Here is a 15,172-nt window from a genome sequence, read left to right as displayed (position 1 = left end):
TCTCATCACTTGGTGCTTGGGAGAAGTACCCAATCCCCACCTCCCTGAAACCTCATTTAAGAAGTTCTTGAGCCTTCTTTTCCCCAACCTAAACAACTCCAGCTCTCAGCCTCCTCATCAGCCCTGTTCCCCAGACCCTTCACCAGCTTCGTTGCCTTTCTTTGGACGGGCTCCAGCCCCTCGATGTCCTTCTTGGAGTGAGACAAGGGCAGCGGTTGAAGGAATCTCGCTGCGGCCGCTTGTGTTGAAGGAGTTGTGCTGCTGCCACCTCGTGTTGAAGGAACCACATTGCTGCCACCTGGAGTTGAAGGAATTACGCTGCTGCCACCTTGTGTTGAAGGACTTACGCTTCTGCCACCTCCAGGTTTTTTTTTTTGGAATTTCCTTTTCAGTAGATCGGATGGACTCTCCTTCGTCTTTATTTATCAGTAATTCATACAATGGACAGCCCGAGCTGGGCGCCTCCTGGGAAGTGCCGCTGTTACGTTTGGTTTCTTCTTTTTATGATTTATTTTTATTTTTATTCTGTATATTTTATCATTTGTATGATAACTCCACCCTGACATAGCTCCAATCCATACTGGCCCTTTTAACCAATCTAGTATTCTGAGTCTGGAGTCTTTCTCCGTGATTTTTCCGTTCAAATTCTTGGGTGGCACCATCCTGCAGTAGGCCGACCTTCTCCAGGTGTTGATATCCAGATGTCATCCCATCGGTCTCCTGAGATTCTCTTGAATTATCTGGTCAAGAGAATCCCTGCACCACTGCCAGGACAGAGCGAGGAGCTGAAACATCCTTGGCTTGGTGTAAGCACTGCCCTGCAACAATTAAAACATCGGCGTGTTATCAGCACTCTTCTCATCCTAGTCCAAAACGTAGCACCCTGCCGGCTACTAGGAGGAAAATTAACTCTATCCCAGTCAAAACCAGGACAGTGTTATGCTCAGCGGTGCAGAACCTAACTGGTGGCCTGTAGTGTTCCCCAGGGGCCAGTACTGGGTCCAGTGTTAATTTATTCATCAGAGACCTCAGTGATGGAACGGACGGCACCCTCAGCAAAGTTTTTGATGACATAAATTGGGAGGAGTGGCTGATACCCCTGCCCCTGGAGAGGAATAACCCCAAGCTCCAGTACAGACCACTGAAACTGGTCTGAAGCCACCCACGGAGGTTTCGGAGTCTCTTTCCTTGGAGATACTCAAAGGATGTGTAGACGCAGTCCTGGAAATCCTGCTCCTGCTAATGATGCTTGAAGGGCTTGGACTGGACGGACTCTCCCAGTCCTAATTACTGGGTGAGTCTGTAACGACCAGCAGCTTTACTGGGAATTTTTCTGCGGGACACCATGCTGGTTTGGGTCCTGGACACACGGAGCAGAGCCTCTTGTTGTAAGGGTTGTAAGGGTTTTTAGGGTTAGGGTTTTTAGTATTACAGTTGTAAGGGTTTTTCAGGTTAGGATTGTAAGGGATTTTAGCATTAGGGCTTTAGGGATTTTAGGTTTAGGGCTTTAGGGTTTTTAGGGTTAGTGTTGTAAGGGTTTCTAGGGCTAGGGCTTGAGGGTTTTTAGGGTTAGCGTTGTGAGGGTTTTTATGGTTAGGGCTTTAGGGATTTTAGGGTTAGGGCTTGAGGTTTTTTAGGGTTAGGGCTTGAGGGTTTTTAGAATTAGGGTTGTAAGTGTTTTTAGGGTTAGGATTTTAAGGGATTTTAGCGTTAGGGTTTTAGGGATTTTAGGGTAAGGGCTTTAGTGTTTTTAGGGTTAGGGCTTTAGGGTTCTTAGGGTAGGGTTGTAAGGGTTTTTAGGGTTAGGGATTAAGGGCTTTTAGGGTTAGAGTTGTAAGGATTTTTAGGGTTAGTATTGTAAGTGTTTTTAGGGTTAGGGCTGTAGGGGATTTAGGGTTATGTTTGTAAGGGTTTTTAGGGTTAGGGTTTTAGGGTTTTTGGGGTTAGGACTTGAGGGTTTTTAGACTTAGGGTTGTAAGGGTTTTTAAGGGTTTCGATTGTAAGGGATTTTAGGGGTAGGTCTTTAGGGATTTTAGGTTTAGGGCTTTAGGGTTTTTAGGGTTAGGGCTTGAGGGTTTTTAGAGTTAGGACTGTAACGGTTTTTAGGATTAGGGTCTTAGCATTTTTAGGGTTAGGATTGTAAGGGATTTTAGGGTTAGGGCTTTGGTGTGTTTTGGGTTAAGGTCTTAGGGTTTTTAGGGTTAGGGTTGTAAGGGTTTTTAGGTTTAGGGTTGTAAGGGTTTTTAGGGTTAGGGTTTTAGGGTTTTTAGGCTTAGGGCTTGAGGGTTTTTAGAATTAGTGTTGTAAGGGTTTTTAGGTTAGGGTCTTCGGGTTTTTAGGGTTAGGTCTTTAGGGTTTTTCAGGGTTAGGGCTTGAGGTCTTTTATCGTTAGGTTTGTAAGGGTTTTTAGGTTTAGGGTCTTAGGGTTAGGTTTGTACGGGTTTTTAGGTTTAGGGCTTTAGGGTTTTTAGGGTTAGGGTTTTAGGATTTTTAGAATTAGCGTTGTAAGGATTTTTAAGGTTAGTACTGTAAGTGTTTTTGGGGTTGGGCTTTAGGGTTTTAGGGTTACGGTTGTAAGGGTTATTAGGATTATGGTTGTTATTGATTTAAGGGTTAGGTCTTGAGGGCTTTTAGGGTTAGGACTGTAAGGGTTTTTAGGATTAGGGTCTTAGGGTTTTTAGGGTTAGGATTGTAAGGGTTTTTTATGGTTAGGGTTTTGGGTTTTTAGGGTTAGGACTTGAGGGTTTTTATACTTAGGGTTGTAAGGGTTTTTACTGGTTAGGATTGTAAGGGATTTTAGGGTTAGGTCTTTAGGGTTTTTAGGGATATGGTTTTAGGGTTTTTCGGGTTAGGGTTTTAAGGGTTTTTAGGGTTAGGGTCGTAAGTGTTTTTAGGTTAGTGCTAGAGGGTTTTTAGGGATATGGTTGTAAGGGTTTTTAGGGTTATGGTTGTAAGGGTTTTTAGGGTTATATTTTAGGGTTTTTAGGGTTTGTATTGTAAGGGATTTTAGGGTTAGGGCTTTAGGGATTTTAGGGTTAGTGCTCGAGGTTTTTTAGGGTTAGTGTTGTAAGGGTTTTTAGGGTTATGGTTTAGGGTTTTTAGGGTTAGTATTTTAAGGGATTTTAGGGTTAGGGCTTTAGAGTTTTTATGTTTAGGGCTTTAGGTATTTTAGGGTTAGGGTTGTAAGGGTTTTTAGGGTTACAGTTTTAGGGATTTATTGTTAGGGCTTTAGGGATTTTAGGGTTTGTGCTTGAGCGTTTTTAGGCTTAGGCTTGTAAGGGTTTTTAGGGTTAGGGTTTTACGGTTTTTAGGGATAGGATATTAAGGGATTTTTAGGTTTAGTGTTTTAGGGTTTTTAGGGTTAGGGCTTGACGGTTTTTAGAATTAGGGTTGTAAGTGTTTGTAAGGTTTAGGATTGTAATGGATTTTAGCGTTAGTGATTTAGGGATTTTAGGTTTAGGGCTTTAGGGTTTTTAGGTTTAGGGCTTCAGGGGTTTTAGGGTTAGGGTTGTAAGGGTTTTTAGGGTTAGGGTTGTAAGGGATTTCAGGGTTAGGGCTTTAGGGATTTTAGGGTTAGGGCTTTAGTGTTCTTAGGGTTAGGGTTGAAGGGTTTTTAGGGTTAGAGTTGTAAGGATTTTTACGGTTAGTCTTGTAAGGGTTTTTAGGGTTAGGGCTTTAGGGGTTTTAGGGTTAGGGCTTGAGGGTGTTTAGGGTTAGGGATTGAGGGTTTTTAAGGTTAGGGTTGTAAGGGTTTTTAGGGTTAGGGCTTGAGGGTTTTTAGAATTAGGTTTGTAAGGTTTTTTAGCATTAGGGTTGTAAGGGTTTTTAGGGTTAGGGTTGGAAGTGTTTTTAGAATTAGGGTTGTAAGTTTTTTTATGGTTAGTGCTTTAGGGTTTTTAGGGTTAGGGTTTTTAGTATTACAGTTGTAAGGGTTTTTCAGGTTAGGATTGTAAGGGATTTTAGCGTTAGGGCTTTAGGGATTTTAGGTTTAGGGCTTTTGTGTTTTTAGGGTTAGTGTTGTAAGGGTTTTTAGGGTTAGGGTTGTAAGGGTTTTTAGGGTTAGGTTTGTAAGGTTTTTAGGTTTAGGGTTTTAGTGTTTTTAGGGTTAGGATTGTAAGGGATTTTTAGGTTTAGGGCTTGAGGGTTTTTAGGGTTAGGGTTGTAAGGGTTTTTAGGTTTAGGGCTTGAGGGTTTTTAGGGTTAGGGTTGTAAGGGTTTTTAGGGTTACGGCTTGAGGGTTTTTAGAGTTAGGATTGTAAGGTTTTTTAGCATTAGTGTTTTAAGGGTTTTTAGGGTTAGGGTTGGAAGTGTTTTTAGGGTTAGGCCTTTAGTTTTTTTAGGGTTAGGGTTTTTAGTATTAGGGTTGTAAGGCTTTTTAGTGTTAGGATTGTAAGTGATTTTAGCGTTAGGGCTTTAGGGAGTTTAGGGTTAGGGCTTTAGGTTTTTTAGGGTTAGGGCTTGAGGGTTCTTAATGTTAGGGTTGTAAGGGTTTTTAGGGTTAGGGTTGGAAGTGTTTTTAGAATTAGGGTTGTAAGTGTTTTTATGGTTAGGGCTTCAGGGTGTTTAGGGTTAGGGTTTTTAGTATTACAGTTGTAAGGGTTTTTCGGGTTAGGATTGTAAGGGATTTTAGCGTTAGGGCTTTAGGGATTTTAGGTTTAGGGCTTTAGGGTTTTTAGGGTTAGTGTTGTAAGGGTTTTTAGGGTTAGGGCTTGAGGGTTTTTTGGGTAGGGTTATAAGGGTTTTTAGGGTTAGGGTTGTAAGGGTTTTTAGGGTTAGGGTTGGAAGGGTTTTTAGGTTTAGGGCTTGAGGGTTTTTAGGGTTAGGGTTGTAAGGGTTTTTAGGTTTAGGGTTTTAGTGTTTTTAGGGTTAGGATTGTAAGGGATTTTTAGGTTTAGGGCTTGAGGGTTTTTAGGGTTAGGATTGTAAGGGTTTTTAGGTTTAGTTTTGGAAGTGTTTTTAGAATTAGTGTTGTAAGGGCTTTTAGGGTTAGGGCTTTAGGGTTTTTAGGGTTAGGGTTTTTCGTATTACGGTTGTAAGTGTTTTTAGGGTTAGGACTGTAAGGGATTTTAGCATTAGGATTGTAAGGGATTTTAGTGTTAGGGCTTTAGGGATTTTAGGTTTAGGGCTTTAGGTATTTCAGGGTTAGGTCTTTAGGGATTTTAGGGTTAGGGTTTTAGCTTTCTTAGTGTTAGGTTTGTAAGGGGTTTTAGGGTTAGGATTTTAGGGTTTTTAGGTTTAGGTCTTTAGGGTTTTTAGGGATAGTATTGTAAGGATTTTTAGTGTTAGGGCTTTAGGGTTTTTGGGTTACGGTTGTAAGGGTTTTTAGGGTTAGGGTTGTAAGTAATTTTAGCGTTAGGGCTTTAGGGAGTTTAGGGTTAGAGTTGTAAGCATTTTTAGGGTTAGTATTTTAAGTGTTTTTAGGGTTAGGGCTTTAGGGGTTTTAGGGCGTTACGGTTGTAAGGTTTTTTAGGGTTAGGTTTGTAAACGTTTTTAGGGTTAGGAGTTGAGGGTTTTTAGACTTAGGGTTGTAAGGTTTTTAAGGGTTAGGATTGTAAGGGATTTTAGGGTTAGGGCTTAAGGTTTTTAGGGTTAGGGATTTAGGGTTCTTAGGGTTAGTGTTGTAAGTGTTTTTAGGGTTAGGGCTTGAGGGCTTTTAGGGTTAGCGCTGTAAGGGTTTTTAGTATTAGGGTCTTAGGTTTTTTAGGGTTAGGATTGTAAGTGTTTTTAAGTTTTAGGATTGTAAGGGAGTTTAGGGTTAGGGCTTTAGGGGTTTTAGGGTTACGGTTGTAAGGGTTTTTAGGGTTAGGTTCGTAAGGGTTTTTAGGGTTAGGACTTGAGGGTTTTTAGGGTTAGGGCTTTAGGTATTTTAGGGTTACTGTAGTAATGTTTTTAGGGTTAGGACTTGAGGTTTTTTAGGGTTAGGGATGTAAGGGTTTTTAGGGTTAGGGTCTTAGGATTTTTAGGGTTAGGATTGTAAGTGTTTTTAAGTTTTAGGATTGTAAGGGAGTTTAGGGTTAGGTATTTAGGGAGTTTAGGTTTAGGGCTTTAGGTTTTTTAGGGTTAGGGTTTGAAGTGTTTTTAGAATTAGGGTTGTAAGTGTTTTTTGGGTTATGCCTTTAGGTTTTTTAGGGTTAGGGTTTTTAGTATTAGGGTTGTAAGGCTTTTTAGTGTTAGGATTGTAAGTGATTTTAGCGGTAGGTCTTTAGGGAGTTTAGGTTTAGGGCTTTAGGGTTTTTAGGGTTAGTGTTGTGAGGGTTTTTAGGGTATGTACTGGAAGTGTTTTTAGGGTTAGGTTTTTAAGGGATTTTAGGTTTAGGGCTTTAGGGATTTTAGGGTTAGGGCTTTAGGGTTTTTAGGGTTAGGGCTTTAGGGGTTTTAGGTTTATGGTTATAAGGGTTTTTAGGTTTAGGGTTGTAAGGGTTTTTATGGTTAGGACTGTAAGGGATTTTAGGGTTAGGATTGTAAGGGTTTTTAGGGTTAGGGCTTGAGTGTTTTTATGGTTAGGGTTGTACGGGTTTTTAGGTTTAGGGTCTTAGGGTTTTTAGGTTTAGGGCTGTAAGGGTTTTTAGGATAAGGGTCTTAGGGTTTTTAGGTTTAGGATTGTAAGGGATTTTTAGGGTTAGGGTTTTAGGATTTTTAGGGTTAGAACTTGAGGGTTTTTAGACTTAGGGTTGTAAATGTTTGTAAGGGTTAGGATTGTAAGATATTTTAGTGTTTGGTCTTTAGGGGTTTTAGGTTAGGGCTTTAGGGTTTTTAGGGTTAGGATTTTAAGGGTTTTTAGGGTTAGGATTGTAAGGGATTTTAGCGTTAGTGCTTTATGGATTTTAGGGTTAGGGCTTTAGTATTTTTAGGGTTAAGGTCTCAGGGTTTTTAGGGATATGGTTTTGGGGTTTTTAGGTTTAGGGTTGTAAGGGTTTTTAGGGTTAGGGTTTAGGGTTTTTAGGGTTAGGATTTTAAGGGTTTTTAGGGTTAGGGTTTAGGGTTTTTAGGGTTAGGATTGTAAGGGATTTCAGGGTTAGGGCTTTAGGGATATTAGGGTTAGGGCTTGAGTGTTTTTAGGGTTAGTGTTGTAAGGGTTTTTAGGTTTAGGGTTGTAAGGGTCTTTAGGGTTAGGGCTTGACTCTTTTTAGAATTAGGGTTGTAAGGGTTTTTAGCGTTAGGGTTGTAAGGGTTTTTAAGGTTAGGGCTTTAGGGTTTTTAGGGTTAGGGTTTTTAGTATTACGGTTGTAAGGGTTTTTTGGGTAGGATTGTAAGGGATTTTAGCGTTAGGGCTTTAGGGATTTTAGGGTTAGGTCTTTAGGGTTTTTAGGGTTAGGGTTGTAAGTGTTTTTAGGGTTAGGTTTTTAAGGGATTTTAGGGGTAGGGCTTTAGGTATTTTAGGGTTAGAGCTTTAGGGTTTTTAGGTTTAGGGCTTTAGCGTTCTTAGTGTTAGGGTTGTAACGGTTTTTAGGGTTAGGGTTTAAGGGTTTTTAGGTTTAGGACTTTAGGGTTTTTAAGTTTAGAATTGTAAGGGTTTTTAGGGTTAGGGCTTTAGGTGTTTTAGGGTTACGGTTGTAAGGGTTTTTATGGTTAGGGTCGTAAGGGTTTTTATGGTTAGGGCTTGAGGGTTTTTAGGGTTAGGGTCTTAGGTTTTGTAGGGTTAGGATTGTAAGGGATTTTTAGGGTTAGTGTTTTAGGGTGTTTAGGGTTAGGGCTTTAGATATTTTAGAGTTACGTTTGTAAGGGTTTTTAGGGTTAGGACTTGAGAGTTTTTAGGGTTAGGGCTGTAAGGGTTTTTAGGGTTAGGGTCTTAGGATTTTTAGGGTTAGGATTGTAAGTGTTTTTAAGTTTTAGGATTGTAAGGGAGTTTAGGGTTAGGTATTTAGGGAGTTTAGGTTTAGGGCTTTAGGGTTTTTAGGGTTAGGGTTAGAAGTGTTTTTAGAATTAGGGTTGTAAGGGTTTTTAGGGTTAGGGTTTAGGGTTTTTAGGTTTAGGATTGTAAGGGAGTTCAGGGTTAGGGCTTTAGGGATATTAGGGTTAGGGCTTGAGGGTTTTTAGGGTTAGTGTTGTAAGGGTTTTTAGGGTTAGGGCTTGAGGGTTTTTAGAATTAGGTTTGTAAGGGTTTTTAGGGTTAGTGTTGTAAGGCTTTTTAGGTTTAGGGTTGTAAGGGTCTTTAGGGTTAGGGCTTGACTGTTTGTAGAATTAGGGTTGTAAGGGTTTTTAGCGTTAGGGTTGTAAGGTTTTTTAAGGTTAGGGCTTTAGTGTTTTTAGGGTTAGGGTTTTTAGAATTAGGGTTGGAAGTTTTTTTAGGGTTAGGATTGTAAGGGATTTTAGTGTTAGGGCTTTAGGGATTTTAGGTTTAGGGCTTTAGGGTTTTTATGGTTAGGGTTGTAAGGGTTTTTAAGGTTAGGGTTGTAAGGGATTTTAAGGTTTGGGCTTTAGGGTTTTTAGGGTTAGGTTTTTAAGTGTTTTTAGCGTTTGGGTTGTAAGGGTTTTTAGGGTTAGGTTTGTAAGGGTTTTTAGGGTTAGAGCTTTAGGGTTTTTAGGGTTACCGTTTTAAGGGGTTTTAGTGTTTGGGTTGTAAGGGTTTTTAGGGTTAGGGTTGTAGGGTTTTTAGGGGTAGTCTTTTAAGGGTTTTTAGGGTTAGGGTTGTAGGGTTTTAGGGTTACGGTTTAAGTGTTTTTAGGGTTAGGGTTGTAAGGGTTTTTATGGTTAGTTTCTTAGGGTTTTTAGGGTTAGAGCTTTAGGGATTTTAGTGTTAGGGTTGTAAGGCTTTATATTGTTAGGATTCTATGGGTTTTTAGGGATAGGGCTTGAGAGTTTTTAGTGTTAGGGTTTTAGGCTTTTTACGGTTAGGGTTGTAAGGGATTCTAGGGTTAGGGCTTTAGGATTATTAGTGTTAGGAGTGTACTGGATTTTAGTGATACGGCTTTAGAGTTTTTAGCGTTACGGTTGGAAGTTTTTATAGGGTTAGGATTCTAAGGGTTTTTATGGTTCGGGCTTTAGTGTTTTTAGGGTTAGGTTTCTAAGTATTTTTAGGGTTGGGGTTGTAAGGGACTTTAGAGTTAGGGCTTTAGGGATTTTAGGGTTAGGTCTTTAGGGTTTTTAGGGTTCGGGCTTGAGTGTTTTTATAATTAGGATTTTAGGGTTTTTAGGTTTAGGATTGTAAGGGATTTTAGGGTTCGGCTTTAGGGATTTTAGGTTTAGGGCTTTAGGGAATTTATGGTTAGGGTTGTAAGGGATTTTAGGGTTAGGTTTTTAGGGTTAGGATTGTAAGGGATATTAGGGTTAGGGCTTTAGCGTTTTTATGGTTAGGGCTTGAGGGTTTTTAGAATTAAGGTTGTAAGGGTTTTTAGGGATAGGGTTTTAGGGTTTTTAGGGTTAGGATTGTAATGGATTTTTAGGGTTAGGATTGTAAGGGCTTTTAGGGTTAGTGTTGTAAGGGTTTTTAGGGTAGGGCTTGAGGGTTTTTAGGGTTAGGGTTGGAAGGGTTTTTAGTGTTAGGTTCTCAGGGTATTTAGGATTAGGACTGTAAGGGATTTTTAGGGCTAGGTGTGTAAGGGATTTTAGGGTTAGGGCTTGAGGGTTTTTAGAATTAGGGTTGTAAGTGCTTTTAGGGTTAGGATTTTATGGGATTTTAGTGTTAAGATTCTAGGGATTTTAGGGTTACGGTTTCATGGTCTTTACAGTTAGGATTGTAATTGATTTTAGGGTTAGGGCTTTAGGGTTTTTATGGTTAGGGCTTGAGGGTTTTTAGACTTAGGGTTTTAATGGTTTTTATGTTTAGGTTTTTACGGTTTTTAGGGTTAGGTTTGTAAGGGATTTTAGGGTTAGGGCTTTAGGGTTTTTAGGGTTAGGGCTTTAGTCTTTTTAGGGTTAGGGTTGTAAGGGTTTTTAGGAGGCAGAGCCAAGTAGCCTGCCTCTCTTGCTGAGTCTACGCCCAGCACAGCAGGCAGCAGGATGGGGTTGTGCCTTTGTGATCCCAATCCCTCCCGCTCCTGCCCTTCCTGGCCCATTTCCTCCCGGGTACCACCTCATGAAGGCATTTTCAGTGGGTCAAAGCATGTCACCTCCTCACAGGAGCTTCTCTCCTGGGCCATGCTAAAGCACCTTTGAGTCGCAGACCTCTCATCAGCACTGACTTCTTTCTGGAGCTGCTGGAAATTGTCTAAGAAGCAAGGAAAGCTCAGACGGGTTTTGTTTCCCTCTGAAGGAGGGGAACAAATTTTTTCCTGCTGGAGGTTATGGGGCTGTGGCTCTGTGCTGGGGTGCCGAGGACCTGCTGAGCCTGCTTGCTGTCACTTTGTTTTACCTTTTTTGAGCCCGTTGGAAAACTTGCCACCACCCAGAGGAACAGCACGGTTGTGTGAAGCAAGCTTGCTTCCTTCTTAAGAAGAGTTTTCTCTGCCTCATGACATCCCCCATGCAAGCGAGGAATTCCTCCCATGCCCCTGGTCTCCTGTCCAGCATATCCCAGTTCCTGACCACCTGCAGCCCCTTCTCCAGGGACATCCGTGTGATCTGTGGCTGTTGTAGGAGTTCAGGGCAACCACAGGGAATTTCAAGTGGCTCAGACCATGTCCTTAAATCCCAGCTATGGTTCTTCATTGAAGGGGACATGAGTCGTTCCTCAGGCTCCCTTCCCTGCAACCTCTGTGTCTCTGCTGCCTCTCGTGGGACTACAGAGCCCTAATTAGCCCAGGTAATTTTCCACTTAGCCCTTTGGGTGACGTTCTGAAGCTGCGTTTGCTGCCCACCCCTAGAAACGGGCTGTCTGTGAATAATCCCTGTGCTCTCCTGGGTTCAGACATCAGCATCTGACAGGAACACTGTCACATGCTGGACAGTCCCAAGCAGATATATCCTGACCATTCCCATCTCCAGTGGCTCTGGGCACCCACAGATAAGAGCTGAATCCATCCCAAAATTCCCTATAAAATCACCCAATAATCTCATCCTCAAATGGAGAACACAAGGTTAACAGCAGGCCCTGTTAGGGTGCAATTTCTTGAGAGTATTCTTGACTCCATCAAAAGGAAAAAAATCTCAAACTTCAGACACAGCACTGAAGACATCCCCTTTTATTACAGAGAAGTAAAAAAGGAATACAGCTCTGACATAAATACATTTAAAGATGGCTTTTGGGACAGAGGGACTGGGCTTGTGCCTCTGGAGGAGTGAGACAAATCCAGACATTCATGTTCAAACGGGGTAGTCAGAGAAAAGCACAAGAAAACAAACAAACAAAAAAAAAAAACCACAAACAAACAACGAACTGCAACAACAGCAAAAAAGTGAATAAATATGGGTGCCTTAGTCCTGCTGAAGTACTGCCAACAGAATCACAGAATCACAGAATCACAGAATTTTCTAGGTTGGAAGAGACCTCAAGATCATTGAGTCCAACCTCTGACCTAACGCTAACAGTCCCCACTAAACCATATCCCTAAGCTCTACATCTAAACGTCTTTTGAAGACTTCCAGGGATGGTGACTCCACCACTTCCCTAGGCAGCCTATTCCAATGTCTAACAACCGTTTCGGTAAATAAGTTCTTCCTAACATCTAACCTAAAACTCCCCTGGCGTAACTTTAGCCCATTCCCCCTCGTCCTGTCACCAGGCACATGGGAGAACAGGCCAACCCCCACCTCGCTACAGCCTCCTTTAATGTACTTATACAGAGCAATAAGGTCACCCCTGAGCCTCCTCTTCTCTAGGCTGAACAAGCCCAGCTCCCTCAGCCGCTCCTCATAGGACTTGCTCTCCAGGCCCCTCACCAGCTTCGTCGCCCTTCTTTGGACCCGCTCAAGCACCTCGATGTCCTTCTTGTAGCGAGGGGCCCAAAACTGAACAGAATCATTTTTTTCAGGGAATCCTTCAGCTCCTGGTTCCTCATGCTGTAGATGAGGGGATTCAGCATTGGAGGCACCACCGAGTACAGGACTGCCACCACCAGATCCAGGGATGAGGAGGAGATGGAGGGGGGCCTCAGGTAGGCAACTGTGCCAGTGCTGATGAACAGGGAGACCACGGCCAGGTGAGGGAGGCACGTGGAAAAGGCTTTGTGCCGGCCCTGCTCAGAGGGCATCCTCATCACTGCCTTGAAGATCTGCACGTAGGACAGGACAATGAAGACAAAACACCCAAAAGCTAAACAAAGACTAACTGCAATGACCCAAAGTTCCCTGAGGTAGGCATCCGAGCAGGAGAGCCTGAGGATCTGGGGGACTTCACAGAAGAACTGGTCCAGGGCGTTGCCTTGGCACAGTGGTATGGAAAATGTATTGGCCGTGTGCAAAACAGAATAGAAAAAACTTCCGCCCCAGGCAGCTGCTGCTGTTTTCATACAAGCTCTGCTGCTCATAAAGGTCCCGTAGTGCAGGGGTTTGCAGATGGCAACGTAGCGGTCATAGGCCATGACGGTGAGAAGGGAATATTCTGCTCCAAGCAAGAAGAAGAGAAAAAAGACTTGGGCAACGCATCCTGAGTAGGAGATGGTCCTGGTGTCCCACAAAGCAATAACCATGGCTTTGGGGACAATGGTTGAGATGGAGCCCAGGTCGAGGAGGGCGAGGTTGAGAAGGAAGAAGTACATGGGGGTGTGGAGGCGGTGGTTGTAGGCTATGGCTGTGAGGATGAGGCCGTTGCCCAGGAAGGCAGCCAGGTAGATGCCCAGGAAGAGCCCAAAGTGCAGGAGCTGCAGCTCGCGTGTGTCTGAGAATGGCAGGAGGAGGAACTCATTGGGGAAGCTGCTGTTGGACATTTGCTGCCTCTGGGAACAAAGCCTGTCCAGGGTGGAGAAATACGGGGTAGATTTCTCTGAGCAACTCTACTCCCTACAAACCCAGCACCGCACCCGTGCCCTTTCAGGAAAACCTTTGTGCAGCTCCCTTTTCCTTGAGCTCTGGGTTGTACAAAGCTGAGGCTGACAGCACAGCAAGGACTCTGCTCTGGACTCCAGAAGAGCAAGTCCTGCCCTACAGCAGCTGGTAAATAGCAACGCAGGGGGGTCCCCAATTAACCCACTTGTTGTAATAAAGGTTGTTTCAACACCGTTGCTCGTGGTTAACCTGACTGCAGAGCAGAGCTGTGAGAATTTTGTTTTGTTGAACCTATTCCAGGGGCCCCACTACACACGACGAGTTCCTTTATGGAAAAATAAATCAATTAAGAAATAAATCCGCTGTGATCAAAGTGAAATCTTGTGGGTCCTGGGAGGTGAAGGGACTGTCTCTTAGTGCTGAGGGTGGACGGCCAACCTGTCCATCAGTCCCAGCCTCAGGTGCCCTGTGCTGGCAGCTCGGTGAGGATGGGAGGATGATCACACCCTGAGAAGAACCTGGGCACTGCTGAGAGCAGAGGAATTGAGTCTGAAAGCGTGAATTGACAACTCTCCACCCCGTGTTGGTGTACCTGAGGAGGACCTCAGCTCTCCCCTCCCAGCCAGGGACACAGAGGACTCATTGCAGATGCCCATGGACACCATCCAGCAGCATTTCCACCACCTTAGCACTGAGCTGCCTTCTTCATCGGGTTCCTAGAGAGCAAAGCTGCCTTGGGAGAGCTGTGCCCTTTGTGGATGGCAGCCTGCAGCCCAGCAGGACAACCCAGGGAAAGAGAGAGATGTCCTGAGGATGGGGGTGTCCTGCAGGGAGGGGCAGCTCATTGCCAGCCCCACCCACTGCAGGGCTCACTCAAAACACAAAACACCAAAAGCACAAAACACCAAAAGCACCAAAACTCAAAGCACAGAACAATTCACCTCAAGAATCCCTTTCGGTCACCTGCCTCTTGAAGATTCCCTTCTGACATGTCTTGGGGGTGCTGTGGAGCTGTGAGCAGCCTGCCCCGGTGCACAGCCCCTGGGGCACAGCAGGGACCCTGCTCTGCACCACAGCCCTGGCCACCCCTGCCTGCACCCTGGCTGCACAGCCTGCAGCTAGCCCCATATGAACGAAACCCCATGTCCTGTCCTTCTGTCAGCTTAGGCAGGTAATCCCTGCTCTGGAGCTTGTTCTTTTCCTCTTATTCAAAGAAACTCCAAGTCCTCCTGAAAGCTCCCACAGATGTGGGATTTACCAGCAAATCTGGAGATGGCACCAGGAACAACAGCTGCCTTTTCCTGCAGCCACAGACTTACCCTGTTCAGGACTGTGAAGATTTCTCCTGCAGTGAGCTCTCAGCATCCCCCCTCCACACTGCCTTTAACATCTCCCTCCCTTCTCTCACTGCCCTTGTCCCCTGCAGGCAGTGCCCCCAGCCCTGCTGCTGTGCTGTGCAGAGGAGCTGCTCCTGGGCAGAGCTGTCTCTCTGCAGTGCTGCCCGCTCGCCAGCAGCTCCCCTTGGGCCCAGGAGCCCGGCCCAGCTCAGCAGCACTGGGAGCTCTTGACAAGTCCCTGGGCCTCCAGGGGAATCAACTTTGAATTGAACTGATGCAATCACTGTTCTTCCTTCTCTCCACTAGGAAGAGACACCTAATTCCAGTGCTATCTTTTCCCCTAAGTATGTGTTCATTGTGGGAATCACCTTTTGTTGTCCTGTTATTAGTTAGGACAACAAATTTTATTCCATCTCTTTTGAGAACCTGTAAATATTCAGGAGAAGCAATCTTTTTCACAGCAAATGAAATCCTTCTGTCTACACAGACTACACAACCCATCAAGCTCATAGAATCATAGAATATCTGGGGTTGGAAATGACCTTAAGATCTAGTTACAGTCCCTGTGAAATGGGCAGAGTCACCTCCCACTAGACCAGTTTGCTCAATGTCCCATCCAACCTGACCTTGGACACTACCGCAGATGAGGCACCCACCACTTCTCTGGGCAACCTGTTCCACTGTCTCTCCACCTGCCTTTGAAGAATTTCTCCTTTAGGTCTGACCTAAATCTACTCTCTTCTAGCTTAAAAGCACTGCCCCTTGTCCGATCACTACACTCCCTGGTAGAGTCTCTCCACATCTTGCTCCTATTTTTCTCTCCCTGTTCTGTTAAGAATGGGGAGGGAGAGAGCCTCCTGGGACACAACACATCTGAGGACAAAACCTGACCTAGAAGTGTTAAAGTACTCAGTGAGGAAGACAGACCTGGTCAGTCACACTGACTGGTGAGAGCATGGGAGAGAGAATATATTTCTTCCAGCAAGGTTATCTGACTAGGAACCTTGTCAGTTGGGAAACCAAGGGAAAAGAGG

General features: G+C 44.0%; 1 protein-coding gene across 1 annotated transcript in view; it reads right to left on the bottom strand.

Moving 5' to 3' along the window:
• LOC137849157 (olfactory receptor 14C36-like) overlaps positions 1–13,087 on the bottom strand; it is a 35,701-nt gene extending 22,614 nt beyond the window's left edge. The window contains exon 1 of the mRNA XM_068668651.1: positions 11,821–13,087. Within this exon, the coding sequence (XP_068524752.1) occupies positions 11,821–12,743 (923 nt within the window). The 5' untranslated portion in view covers positions 12,744–13,087. The remainder of the gene's footprint in view (positions 1–11,820) is intronic.
• Positions 13,088–15,172: the final 2,085 nt, after the last annotated feature.

Source organism: Anas acuta, unplaced genomic scaffold (assembly GCF_963932015.1).
Source record: "Anas acuta unplaced genomic scaffold, bAnaAcu1.1 SCAFFOLD_295, whole genome shotgun sequence".
Taxonomy (NCBI): Eukaryota; Metazoa; Chordata; class Aves; order Anseriformes; family Anatidae; genus Anas; species Anas acuta.
Note: the sequence above shows the minus strand (reverse complement) of the source record. Positions and strands in the feature narration are given on the sequence as shown.